The following is a 14,859-nucleotide window of genomic DNA, read 5'->3' on the forward strand; positions in this document are numbered from 1 at the left end:
TTCACCAGAGACAGAGTGGGGAGCAGAACAGGCAGATCTACGAAGTACACTGCTGAGGGGAGCAGCGGGCGGGTCAGGAGAGGTCTGCCACACCATGGGTCACCTCCGGGGCAGGCAGGAATCAAAACTCATGTGGAAGTGGCTTTAGCTTCTCAGTGCTGTGCTTTAACCTGCTGCGCCACCAGGGAGGGCCTACACCAATATTTTTAAATGCGGAGTAGCACTGCTCCCCAGGAGACATTTAAAAATGTGTTGTATTTTGGTAATTGTTTGCCAAAGAGACAGTAGATGTTAGTAGCAGGACTTGTGTCACTATTGGATGGTAATCAGAAGCTACTGGCAGCTTTGCTTTTATTTCCTTAATAACACATTTAAATCAACCTGACAGACTGACAAAAAAATTTAACTGTTGAAAAGTTAAAAGACAGTTTTAACTTAAAAAAAAGTTAAAAGTCTTAACTGTCAAAAAGTTAGCTCTCAACATTGTTAGTTTTGAATATAGATCAGTAAGTGAGACTTGAAAAGCTAAAAATCTACTTCAGGAAAAAAGTAAGTATCACTGATGACACTAAGGAGGGAGTAGTACTATGTTTTAAAGTTTCAATCAGTAGGAGTTGAAAATACCAGTAGGAGTGCTTTACAAGAATAGTTAGCAGTTCCTGTGGTAATCCAGACTTCTGTTGATAAATTCTGTTTTTAAAAAAAGATCTCTGGGCCCTCCCTGTTGGTGCAGCGGATTAAAGCACAGCACTAAGCTAAAGCCACTTCCCCATGAATTCGATCCCGATCCCCGCCTGCCCTGGAGGTGATCCACATAGCATGGTAGACCTCTCCTCACCCACCCGCTGTTCCCCTCAGCAGTGTACTTTGTCACTGGACCTGTTCTGCTTCCCGCTCTGTCTCTGGTGAATCCTTTCACCACCCCTGCACCTCTGGCCTGTACAGCAGTTCTGTATGCATAAATAAATTAAAATCTTTAAAAAAAAAGATCTCTATTTACATGTATCATGTTTGAATCATGAGAGTAAAGAAGAGGCTAGTTGTGTCTGCTATAAAAAAACGATACCGTTTGTAAAGTGATCTCAAATAACTGTATTGTCAATACCAGCTGACAGGCAGTTTTAGCAACATCTTGATAAATGATATCATATGAAATGTAAGTTGGAGACATCAGGTGTTCCTGTGCTTTAATTTAATGATATGGGATCAAGTTTACAAAATACAGTTCATCTTTCAGTGCTGATTAGTCAGTTTGTCTATTGATTAATAGAAAGCTATATTAACAATAAAATCTCACTTCTCTTTTAATATCTGTTTCATCAAAGACTTTTCCCTTCCCTTTTCTTTTTTGGATTAGGGTTCCAGTTGAACCATCTTCTTCTCTAGTGTCATTAACACCAGCTCACAATCAGGTAATTTTTTTGTCGTTTTAGCTTTTATTTATTTTTTATCTAAGTTAGTTTTCATCTATTATAATACTAAAATGACCATTAATTCCCAGGTATCTGCAGACTTACCTGTCTCCTCAGACATTTGGTTACTATAACATGCACTCAATATATGTGATGGTGTTTTTAGACATTAACTAGAAAATCTTTACCCACATAGTGGTCCTTAGAATACATCTAAGAACATATTCAAGAGGGGTAGATTAGCAAAAACAAATTTGAAGAAATGCAAGGTGACTTCAAAGTTAAAAATTGTTTGAGTTAGCAGTAGTTACCTCAGTTAACAAGGACTATTGATAAGTTGATCCTAATCTGCATTTGCATGTACAAAACTTATTTTTGTTTTAGTTATCACATACAGACTTGGAATTTCGGAGAAAAGAACAATTAGTAGAGCGTACTCGGAGAGAGGCACAACTTGCCGCTCTGCATTATGAAGAGGAGAAAATAAGGACCAAGCAGATTCAGAGAGATGCTGTCTTGGACTTTGTCAAGGTGAGTCCTTTGAATTCATTTAAGGATATCCCTTAAGTTCCTTAGAAGTAAGTGCTTATTTCTTTTTGCAATACTCACAGGCTTAGTACTTTAATGTCATCTTTGATTCTTTTCCTTCTCACCTCACATTCTCAATTATCAACTCCTTTTGATATTTCTGTTTTAATATTTTCAGCCTCTGGAGTTGCATCAAAATCTGGTGTAGATTTTTTTGCCTGTACTACTTAAGTCTTTTTTGTTCTATCGTTTCCTTGATATGTTTTCTTCATAACTATTTGTATTTTTATTTGTTTAATATCTCTCCAATATTATCTGTAAACAGCATGAAGACAGGTACCATGTCTGTCTTATTTATCACTGCTCTATATCCCTATTGGGGTCTAGCCTATAATAGTATTTGTTAACTGAATGGTTTTATGAATGAATAACTCTCTCTTGTTCCCTGAGTGACTCTTTCTTGTGTTTCATAAATTAAATACCATCTTCTTTAAGTACTAGATGTCTACATGATAAACTCTCTTATTTTTTTCAAATGTGTCAGGTCCATGATATGTGAGCTTTAATGCTCATAAGAAAATAACACTTTGCCTTAGGTTAAATACTCAGGTAGTAAGTGACAGAGCAGGAATTCAACTCCAGAAAGGCTGACTCCAATCCCTACTCTGTGACCACAATGTTGTACTGACTCTCAGTAAATAATAGCTGCCTAAGTAGCCACAATACTGTGGTCTCAATACTGTTCTATGAATTTTTACATGTATGAACTCATTTAGCTTGCCTTATGTAGAGATCAGGAACTGGGAAGAGCTAATCATATTAATGAAATATCAGTTTAGCGCTGAATCTTGATCTGTTAAGCACAAGATAATAAATTCTAAAGTAGGGAAAAACCTGAGACAAAAATAAAAAGCTAATTTACTCATCAGGGAATATGTTAGAAAGAAAAGGAAAAGAAGAGGGAAATGAAGTAGAAAGTAAGTGCAACATTTACACTAGAGGGCACAATAAAGGCATAAAACTAGGTGATTTTTGAGGCATCTAAAGAGAGACAATATTAACACGTAGAAAGAGCTCCAGGTCAGACTAGTTTTCCTACTTAGTATTTGCTTAACTTTGAAAAGTATGTGTCTTTAATTGCTTCATGTGTAATATTTAACTATTCAATATTAGCTGTTTAATAATTATTATATATGTGCCTAATTTCTTAATAGGGTGAGTGCTATGCCCCCTACCACCACACTGGATTTTATAAATTAGCTATAGAAGAGATTCCAAAAGAAGCATTATGCCTTGTGCATGAATATGTAGTAGATGTTGAATAAATCATTGAAGAGTAGGACAAAAAGGTCCCTAAGTAAGATTTTGAAGCTAAAAGAATGCTTTCAATGCTAGTCTAGCATTGTGAAAATAATAGAATTTAGAGTCAGAAGATGTAGGTGCAAATCTCGGCTATGCTACTTACCAAATTTGTGACCTTGCACGTATCACATAATCTTTTTTATCCTCAATTTCTTTATCTTTATTTATTTTTTTTTTAAAGATTTATTTATTTGTACATACAGAGCTGGGGTACAGGCCAGAGGCTCAGGGGCGGTGAGAGTCTTCACCAGAGACAGAGTGGGGAACAGAACAGGCAGATTGTTGAAGTACACTGCTGAGGGGAGCAGCAGGCGGGTCAGGAGAGGTCTGCCACGCCATGTGGTCACCTCCCGGCCAGGCGGGAATCGAACTTATGCAGAAGCGGCTTTAGATTCTCAGTGCTGTGCTTTAACCCGCTGCGCCAGCAGGGAGGGCCCAATTTCTTTATCTTTAAATGAGTATATTTGTGATACTTGTTTTCAGCCCAAAGTAAGAATTACTTGAAATACTATGCAGGGGAACACATTGTTAAAATAATAAGCACAGGTGTTATTATTATTTGATATATTATCAAAAATGAGCAAATTTGGGGGAAAGCCAGTTAGCCTAGGAATTTGTATATTTTGGCAATGTGGAACTTGAGGTGACCATAAAGTTTCCAAGTTGAGAGTTTCCATGGCATTTGAAAATACAAACCCAAATTTGATTGATAGGAGAAAGGTAAAGTTTTTATCATCAGAGTGATACTTGAAACCCTTAGAGAAAGAGAGAATAATTTCATAGAGACTACACAGTAGAGATCACAAATCTGACTGAATGTATTTACGTATGTGTACATACAACTTTTTCAAATTTCTATTTATAGATGCTTATAGACATGAAAATATTCTGTCACTCTATTGTTTTCCCTCATTTAAATTGTAAATTAAGGGAAAGGGGAGTATCTTATAACCAATAAGTTTAAAATCGTACTATATACAAAAGATACAAAAATTGATGTGAGTAGTTATTTTAGGAAGTAGAATTTATCATTTCCATTGTTCAAGATTCTAATTAACTTCCCTTTTTTGGGGGGTGGCGGACATACAGCAGAAAGCATCACAAAGTCCACAAAAACAACAACCACATTTAGATGGTGAGGTAAGTGTACTTATAATCACCTTTTCTTTGGAAGTATTTTTTATTACAATGAAAATAAAATATTTTGCATGTGATTATCATGTGTTTCCAGTGATCAGAATGTTGCTATTGTATTTTTTTCCCCCTCACAAAATTCTTCTTACAGGGAAAAGAAACAGTCCAGAGAGTTTATCAGAATTCATAGGTAGGCTTTTTAATTCTGTACACATTCGTCTGGAGATTATTTGTGTCTCTCTTCTACCCTCACCAGATGTACCATCTATCCATTTTCAAAGCATACTGTGTAATGAGATAGTCCTGGGAGCTGTATTTGACATGAGTGAATGTTGTTGTTACTAAACATAAAAGCTGTTTCAGCTTTAGCGCTCATTCCCTAAGTGTTCATGTTTCAATTGTACTTTGTACACATTGGTCTTTAAATTAGATAGTACATGTTCATTACAAGTTAAAATTAATGGTTAAACCTTTTAAAACTTTAAGGTCCTGCTTTGATCTGTCAAAATAAGGCATACTAAATAAATGTGTTTATTGAACTTGGCTTTCTCATTAGCCATTTTCCTTTATCTTTGCTTTCTCATTTTTTCTATTTATGGTCATTACTTCCTTAACAAATGCATAAAGGCATGATTCCATGTGAATTTTGACTTTGCTTTTTATAAAATAAGTTATTTGAGAATCGGCACATGGGTCTTGACAAGCATTAATTTTGAACTAATGTTTTTAAAGAATGTGTTTCTGGAATGATAAGATTTACTGGAAACTTTAACTGTCTAATGCAAAGGGGTTCTTAAAATATTGTCAGACATACAATGACTATTTTTTAATTATTTGAAGAATATTGCTATACTCCTTGAAAGATTCAATCAAGCATTTTCAGTCTTTTTCACCTGGTGATAATTCTGTCAAATCTTTGACAACCAAATTTGATACAAGTCAGTACACACCTTTTTAAAAAAGATTTATTTATTTGTTCATACAGAACTGGGTACAGGCCAGAGGCTCAGGGGCGGCGAGAGCCTTCACCAGAGACAGAGTGGGGAGCAGAACAGGCAGATCTACGAAGTACACTGCTGAGGGGAGCAGCAGGAGGGTCAGGAGAGGTCTGCTGCACTATGTGGTCACCTCCGGGGCAGGCGGGAATTGAACTCATGTGGAAGTGGCTTTAGTTTCTCAGTGCTGTGCTTTAACCCGCTGTGCCACCAGGGAGGGCCAGTACACACCTTTTTTAATCCAATAGTCCCTTCTTCATGGTCATTCTTGAGTAAATCATTATCTGAAAACCAAAACTTCTCAGGAGAAATGTATAACTTCTCATGTATATTTTTAAAATTTCCAATTGTATCCTTACATTTTGTGTAAGAAAGGTAATAAAGAGATGCCTAGACTAGAAATCATGGTTTGGGATGTATTGCTTTTAATTTGTCCAAATGACCACAGATTCTTTATATTATTACTCACTTCAGCTTTCTCATCTGTGAGCAGAGAATAATTTATTCCCTTTTCCCTCTTTGATTTAGAAAGTTTTTAGGCAGTAGGATCATATTTGAAGTTGTTAAGCCATTTTAGGATCAAGATATTAGCTACCAGAGTACATGAATTCCAAATGATTATGACTATGGTCTTATGTCAATCTTCCCAAGTATGTCTTAACATGTCTTTCTGTTTATATGTGTATTTGCAGAATACATTGTGTGTATGCATAGTTTGTTTTTGACATTGCTTCGTTTTTCTTTACTCCAGTGTCACTTTCCATCCAGAAGGTCTCAGCACACTGATGATAGTGCCTTGTTAGTGGTAAGAGCCTTGCCCAAAATGGAGTATTACATGCTGGATCAAAAGATTAAAAAATAGCTTTTATACTTTACATTGTGAAATTTGCTAAATACCATAAAACATGATAAACATTACAAAATACAAATAGCTGCAACTTTTTCCTACATTGCTATTTATGATTTACCCCCTGTATTCCAGTGTTCTACAGTTAGGATTCACTATCTTTGTCTTGCCAAAAGAAAAACATTTGCATTGAGAACTATTTTGACATTTTATGTATGTTGGGAGAAGCAGATGTATTATATTCATTTTTAAAATGTCATATCTAATCCCAGATGCACTTACTTTATTAATATTAATTTGACTTGAGTCATTTCTGTGTTAAGTGGATTCCTTCCCACTATGATGCTAATTATACAACTATATTTGGCATCCAATTTTATCTGTTTTACACTAGTGAAAATCCCTGACTTAAAAAAAAACCCTACATCTCAAGATTATCTCTGTATTCCCATATTTTGAACTCAGGAGAACATTAACTTTGAATGCTACACCCTAATAATTTTTAACTTTGGTTTACTTTTGTTGCCCATTTCAGCAACTGAAGATGAAAATAGCAAGAAAACTTTATTGAAAGTATTTTTTATCAGTCTTATAAAAGAATTCTAATTATTTATGTAATTCCCCATCATGTTTTATGTTTTTTCACAGTAGCATTGAAAACTCTCCATAAAAAATAAGCTGTCTATAGCAATCCCTGTCATATGCAAGTCCATCATTGCAAATACTGCATGAACTATGTATTTCAGCATGACATTCCTATTATATAAACTTCCATTGTCTGTTAAAATTTCTGTGTATTGTGCAACCCATATTTCCTTGGAGATGGACACAGCATATTTTAACTGGGCAGTCTTACTGATAAATACAACCAGTGGCTCCTGAAATTTCAGTGGAAGTTAATTAACATGAGAAGCAAATAATAATTTAAATAAATGCAGAAAAACATTGAGAGCCTTTGATGATTTAGAAACTTAACCAGAATTATCTCATTCACTCCTTGCAGCAACCTTAATAGTTAAGATTAAACTTACCACCATTTTACAAATGACTCCTGAGGCACAGAATATCTTGAATGTGACTTGTCCAGGGTCACATCGCTAGCATGTACAAGGTTGTGTTTAAATCTAGAATCTAGCCGACTTGATAAAAGCATTAAAAATGATGCTATAATAACCTGCCATTATAATTGAAGATAATTTAGAAAACTAAAGATGAGATTTAATTACATATATAGTAAATCACCTGAGTACCCACATTATTTTTGTCAAGGAAGAAGTGAAATCTGGAGAAATGATAGCAAAATCCCTTTAGCATTCAATTTGAGATGACCTTCAAATATTTTCAAAAAGCATACATACATACACATAGTTATTTGACCTAAGTTAGATGGCCTTTCTAAACAATGACCACATCTCACGTGGTTTATATGCCAAATAGTGTCCAAAGAGTCATATTTTAAATCATATATCTGAGCTTCCCAAAACTACTCTTCAGTGGCTTTGTATGGTAGAATAAAATCTAAACTTCTTAACATGGCCTGAAAGCCATGTTCTATATACTTTGGCTGCTGTATGTCATCTCTGGGTTCATATTATACCAAGACATTTTTCAGCTTTTCAGATAGAGCAAGCCCTTTCCTACCTCTGGTCCTTGGCACATGCTATGCCTGCTGCTTGACTCTCCTTCCTTCCGTATATGCTTAGGTTAATTACTACTCATCTGTCATCTTTAATGTGTTTCATCTATAATCCCTTACCCCAAAATCAAACTTATGTCTCTGCTGTTAGTATTTTTTCTTCATAGTACTTAAAATGGGTGGTTATTGTTTTATATTTCTCCCTTATTAGACTGCTAAACTGTAAGCATCATGGGCACAGGGATTGTCTTTCATTTACATATGTGTATTCAGCCCCTATCTATGTTCCTGGGATATATTGGGTATTTAATAAATATTTCCTGAATGGTCACATAAATACTATGCACCTTATAATTCCTCAGTAAATTGTTTTGTAATGAAAAGGTCTGATGCTATATTAAAATGAATGTCAAATTTGATGTAAAGACCTTGAAATATATGGCTTGAAACAAATATTTGTAATATTTAATACCAGTTACACTGAATTCTCGTAAAGCTGCCCTTCTGGCATATGTGCTTTCATCTGTCTCCTACCTGCATCAATATCCCATTTCTGGGTACTAAAAATTCTGGAGGTTCATTTTACGTTCTCTTCACTACTCTCCTTTTTTTGCAAATTATAATGACTTCACCTTTTTTATAACATTCATATAACACAAACATTCACTAATACTAGATTAGCAGTAATAACAGTATATTCAGTTTTTTTTAAAGATGCATTTATGCATACAGAAGTGGGGTACAGACCAGAGGTTAGGGGTGGTAAGACGATTCACCAGAGACAGAGTCGAGCAGAGCAAGCTGATCTACTGAAATACACTACTGAGGGCAGCAGTGGGCAGGTCAGGAGAGGTCTGCCACACCATGTGGTCACTTCTGAGGCTAGGGATTGAACTCGCACTGAAGCAGCTGTGGCTAGCTTGCAGTGCTGTGCTTTAACCTGTTGTGCCACTAGGGAGGGCCCTATATTCAAATTTTTAAGGTAGGCCAGAATCTAAATAGATGAAACATGTACAGTGTATGTTGTCACATTCTTTTTCTTTGGTACATTGCTACTTTACTATCATTTAAGAATGCAGCTTATTGTGCCAGCCATCTAACAGCATTCTCTAAACTCCCACATGTTTTTATTTATTTCACTATTCAGGTATTTGTAATCTCAGTTTAAATTTTTATAATTATTTAACTTATAAAGGCTTTAATATCTTTAAATCTTTATCATTATTTTAATTTAAGGTACAATTTTATTGTATACCTTTTTGAAAGCCACTTTGATTTCTTCTCCTTACCAAATGAAAATATTGTCGTATATTGAACAGCTCTTACCTATAGTTCAGCACAATAGATTCTAGCATTTTTTGTCTCTATTTACATCTCTACCATATATCAACTAGTTTATGTAGGTTAGTGAAAAGGATTCAAAGTAAAAGAAAATTCCACTTACCTTCTTAGAGGTCATTTGGACTTCCACAAAGGCAGAAAAAAGTGCTAGTTTATTCTTAAGGTATGTTGCAGAGTCCTTATGTCTTCTCACGTCAGAAACATATTATTATAATAAACTAATTTGGATTTACATTTTAAAAAGTTGTTCTTATTCTCATTCTGCTCAGTTAAAATTAACTCTTTGACTGGATTAGTTTCATCTGTCATAAGACTGTCCTGGGACTCATTCATTACTAGGACTGTTTGTTAAAAGATACTGATGTTCTGAGTTTCATTTCTACACAAAATAATTAACAAATCATGCCTTTCACTTTCTGATTGACATGATATGAGGTATTAAAGTATTTTGAATTGTATTGCTTTATAAATTTTGGGTTTTTTCCCCCAGATAGTCTCTTTTCTGCCTTTATCAGGATGGTAGTAATAAGCCTTTTGAAAGTTTGTCAGTTACCTCTCCTCTTCTAATTTCACTGACCAGATGCCTTCCTGCCTTTCTACCCTGCCTCCTGCCCACCCTCCCTGCCTGCCTGCCTGCCGGCCTGCCTGACTCACTGACAAATTGTTAACAAAAATACTGCCTTCTGTTTCTTGTCTTTCTCTTTTGCATTTTAGTCACTGACAGGGTTGAATCAAGTGGGCTGTGCTTCTATGCTGTCTCAGTCTTCTGCCTTCCTTCCTCTGAAGGTAATCTCCTGTAATTTACCAGGAACTAGGGGAGGGATTTTTTTAAAGGAGGTCCTAAATTTTCCAATGGAGTTGAGTAGCCACAATCTGGAATCTAGCACTGTGTGAAATATATCTCAGCTTATCAAGCAATGAGTCTACATTAATTTCACTTGAAAGTTTAAAAGTTTTAGAAATAGTCATAAAGTCTGTGTTAATTCTTTATATTCAGAGTCTGTTTGAAATGTTCAAATTTTTTTATCAGAGGTTTTTATGATTGTAAATTATTAATTTAACTCTGTTGTCTAATATGCATATACTATAATTTGATTCCCATTCCCCACAACTCTTACTGCCAAAACACTCTACAGTAGGGGTCAGCAAACTGTGGTCCCTTTGTGGTCCCACATTACCTGAAAATAATTTTATTGGCAACCAGCCACTCCCATATGTTTATGTAATAAATGGCTTTTGACTTCACAACACAGTTGAATAGTTGCTCTGAAGATCATAAAACACAAGACTAACTAAAGAACCTGAAGTATTTAATTTTTTGAAGGCTTCTGGGCCTTCAAAACTACTCTTCAGTGGCTGTAAGTGGTAGAATAAAGTCTGAGTTTCTTAACATGGCTTACAGTGCCAGTATACCTTGGCTGCTGTCTGTCATATCTGAGTTCACACTACACTGGTGTTAATAAACCTCACTGTCAAGGTTTGTCTGCTTATCTGTCTTCCGGTTTACATTTGTTTCTTCTTTTCTTTCCCATGTGAAGATTTTCTAGTTATTTAGAGTCTTTATGAAAAAATCTTCACATTTGAAAATAGTACTGACACTACCTCTGTCTGCTCCCTAAATAAACTCTCAACCTTTTATATGCTTTTCCTGGCCTGTCAGTCATTATGAACTTGCCTAAGTTCTCTGTCTTCTTTTTAGCTTCACAGCCCCCAACTAGAAATGTAGCCTTTATTAGAGCCTGTCTGGTATTTAGCATGAAACAAGGATTTTCACATGCCTAACTCAGTTGGCTTTTTCCATTTAGGTATTTATTTTGCTTATTAGCCACTATACCACTCAGATAGTTATACTCCTAAGTAAATAATAAATTTCCACATCTTGTATCTTTTATTTTCCTAAAACTTAATTTTGTTTTTTAAATATTTTTACTTCTCTGATTTATCATAATACTTTCAGATTCATGCATCATGTCCTTCCATCTTTATAACATCTGTAAGTCTGATAAACTTTGTCTCTTATAAAATAAATAAAGCTTTATCTATAGTTTTCTTCTGTATTAATCCCCTTGCTAACCTTTCTCAGCCAGGTGTTATTTGAATGACAATACAGAAAATTATGTGAGGGAACTATTTTAAGTTCTCCAAGGAGGCATATAACTAGTTCCATTCTAGATATATAGGAGAGAACTCAATTCATTACACTCATTACTTTAGAGTGTTGGGGGTTTATTCTCTCCCAGAGAATCACAGTTTACAAAGGACAAATCTGAGTGTTCCAAGAACTATGTGGTAAATCGAACCTTTTGTCAGTTATCATATCTGCTTCACTATAAAATAATTAGTTTAGGAAGATCTGTTCTTCATTTTTTGGTATCCCTATTACTTTATAGCAGGTAAACATTGTATTTAAGCATGCTTTTCTTTCTTTTGCTCCTTAACCAGGCTTAAAGTTGAGTTTATGTCAGAAGATTATATCTTAATTCTCTTTTGCCCTCCTCTTCTCCAACAGTCCTATCTCACAGGTTAATGCCTTCAGAGTGAGTCAGACTAATTATTTTAGTATCCTAGAATACAAGTCGCTTAGATTTATATTTTCAATAAACGTACATTTTAAAAGCCAACATTTTGTAAGTCCTCTCTATGGTGGCTTTATTTTTCATTATACTCAATTCTATATTATCTTTGATGATATGCTTCTGGACCTAGAGAATATTTGCTGTCATTCAGTGGAATTTGTTTTACTTCAAGTCATTTAATAGAGTTTCCTGTTACCATTTATTCTTTAACATGTTTAAACTCCTACTGTAATTCCTACAAATAGGTTTTTAAATATTTTTCTTCTACCTCTAAATTTTTCTATTTCCTCCATTGATCCTTAAATAAGTCTTTCTCCTTGACTTGTTTTCTTCGTATCTCACATTCCTTGAGCATAAGTACAGTCTATTTCCTTATAAAGATACTCAACTTTTGCCTCAGTTGTCTTTGCCTATTCATTTCTTTTACAGGTTGCTGTTGTTTATTTTTAATTCTTGATTCATAACCTAAGAATATCAAGCCAAGGAACCATTTCCACAAGTTTGTCTTCTAGATCAGCCAAAATTTTCTCAACAGCATGGCTCCATTGTTGTTTTAGCAATTAAAGTTACCCATCATCATAAATTTCATTTGACCCATCTACAGTGATATTCTGAAAATAATGAAACCAAAAGGGAGAAAAAAAACATGGGAGCAAGGGATATGTGTGTGTTTGTGTGTATCATTCTATTAGTTCAAAACTGTCTTAGTTATCATATAAAGTTATATTTAAATTACTGAGTATACATAACTAGATTTCAAGGCCTGAAAAATTGTTGATGTTATTCTAGCTTTTCTTGATTCTGCTCCTTCTTAACTGTATTTCCTTTTTCCAAGTAAACTATATACTACTTATCTACCTCTCTCTCCTTTGGCTAATGACTTGAGATTTGCATTTAAACACTTGAACTTGGAAAAATAACTATCACCATTAAAATCCTTATTTCCTAATTGAAATATAGAAGCCTACATCATTTTGTCAACACAATTAAATTTTATTCTCTATAAGGGGGTAAAATACTTTCACAACTATGACAGGAAAATGCTATTATAAAGTAAAATTTTATTCTCTCAAAATTTTCTGTCTTAGATATGAATTTCAGTAGGAATTAGGAAAGGCCTGTTGATAATGGAACTATCTTTAGAGAATGCTTTATATATACCTTGAATTCTGTAGTACTAAATAAAAACTCTGTTCTTTAAAAACATAAAATTAATTCATACACAAATTCTTCTAGACTTTATTTTGTTTGCTTATATGTGTATGTGTATATATATATATTTATATTTTTCCCCCCACATCATTCTTCATTTTTATACAATGTATGCTTTTTCATCTCGGTTGTAACCCCTGTGGAATTCCCACCCCTAATTCACCAATGTATCATCAGCATAGTCCCTTGTGCTCTTCCAACACCTGTTTTGATCCTGTTCCCTTTCCCCCTGTATAGATTTTATTTTGAAGAAGAGCTACGTGGTTTTTATCTTTTATAATCCTAAAGTTACCATAAATGTGGAAAGTACCTCTTCTTGAATAATAATAATTCATATATTTCATCTCTGTTTCTCTGCAGAATAATGACAGATCTAATGCTGTATCAAGTTCACCTACATCAGAAACAGGTAATAAACTCAAAGGTGCATTTAAAACCATGAGGTTATAATGGTTTGCCAAAGTTTTCCTGATAAATTACTGCTTAGATAGCTTTGGTTGGCTTCTTTTCTTGAGGCGGAAAATCAAACACAAAATTGAGAACTGTCTGCAAATTTTCCACTTTTTAATTCAACAATTGACTGCTCACCCTTTCTGCTCATCCTAAATATGAGCTAGCAGAGCTATAGGTCTATAAGAGACTGTATTCAATATATTAATATTGATTCTTTCTTTATTAATTATCAAAAGTAACATGCAAAAAATTAAATACAAAGGGCTATTCTGCTTTCAGATCTAACTTTTCTGTACCAGATTTTATGTTAATAAGCAATTGCATTTACATCATTGCCAAGATTGTTTTTTGTGTTATTTATTGAACTTTTATGATGTATATCTGTGGTTCTATTTAATTTCTTTTCCACCTCCTTTATTTTGTTTTGATGTTCCATGCTGATTTAGTTCATCATTCTCCTGCATATTCTTTTCCTGCTACCGCCCAGAGAAACCAGCCCCAACGCCCTGAAAGCTTCCTTTTCCGAGCAGGTGTCAGGGCAGACACAAGTAAAGGTAGGTGGTAGTGAGGTGGGTGGTTTATAGGGGGGAAAGGGACACTTTATACAGTGATAGTACTTGTTTATGCTTTTATTTATTTTTTAAAGATTTATTTATATATACAGAACTGGGGTACAGGCCAGAGGTGTGGGAGGTGAGAGGAGTCACCAGAGACAGAATGGGGAGTAGAACAGGCAGATCTACTGAAATGCACTGCTGAGGGGAGCAGCTGGTGGGTTGGGAGAGGTCTGCTGTGCCATGTGAGTCACCTCCCTGGCAGGGATCGAACTCATGGCTGCAGTGGCTACAGTAACTTCAGGGTGTTGTGTTTTCACCTGTGGTACCACCAGGAAGGGCTTTTGTTTACACTTTTAAATATCTATCCTAAGAGATCATCTTTGCAACAACTAAATATTTGCTAGTGATCTCACATTGAAACAGGAGAATCTTGTTTAAATTTGTTTTAATTAGAAAGTGACTTCGTACCCCCTAAAAGTGGGTTATGGAATATATGAACAAGTTTCAGTACCCTTTAGTACCTTTAGTATGTTAGATACTAGGCCTTTAGAGAATGTTCCTCCTCTCTGTCATAAGTTTTTTCCCCCATACTTTTATGTTGGTAAAAGTTTATTTTTTTTATTTTTAAAGGTTGAATCAGTTGTTTGTTTGTTTTTTCAATCTACATAGGCTCATGATTTTTAGTTAATATGACAAGAAGTGCCCAAGCAGTTACAAACATCTCAAGTCCAAATAGCTACTTTAAAAAAAAATATTTAAGAGAAAGAAAAATACCGGATGGTTTCACTCATAGCAGGAGTATAATG

General features: G+C 34.7%; 1 protein-coding gene across 3 annotated transcripts in view; it reads left to right on the forward strand.

Moving 5' to 3' along the window:
• Positions 1-14,859, forward strand: part of LRCH3 (leucine-rich repeats and calponin homology (CH) domain containing 3) — a 91,126-nt gene that overhangs the window by 57,543 nt on the left and 18,724 nt on the right. For 2 of the 3 annotated variants that reach the window (XM_012733260.1, XM_012733257.1), the window contains exons 11-17: positions 1,358-1,412; positions 1,797-1,943; positions 4,392-4,442; positions 6,183-6,236; positions 9,970-10,041; positions 13,404-13,452; positions 13,943-14,050. In XM_012733260.1, coding sequence (XP_012588714.1) covers positions 1,358-1,412; positions 1,797-1,943; positions 4,392-4,442; positions 6,183-6,236; positions 9,970-10,041; positions 13,404-13,452; positions 13,943-14,050 — 536 coding nt within the window. The remainder of the gene's footprint in view (positions 1-1,357; positions 1,413-1,796; positions 1,944-4,391; positions 4,443-6,182; positions 6,237-9,969; positions 10,042-13,403; positions 13,453-13,942; positions 14,051-14,859) is intronic. The other variant, XM_012733265.1, reaches the window with a different exon arrangement.

Source organism: Condylura cristata, unplaced genomic scaffold (assembly GCF_000260355.1).
Source record: "Condylura cristata isolate star-nosed mole 26May11 unplaced genomic scaffold, ConCri1.0 scaffold00003, whole genome shotgun sequence".
In the NCBI taxonomy this organism is placed as follows: domain Eukaryota; kingdom Metazoa; phylum Chordata; class Mammalia; order Eulipotyphla; family Talpidae; genus Condylura; species Condylura cristata.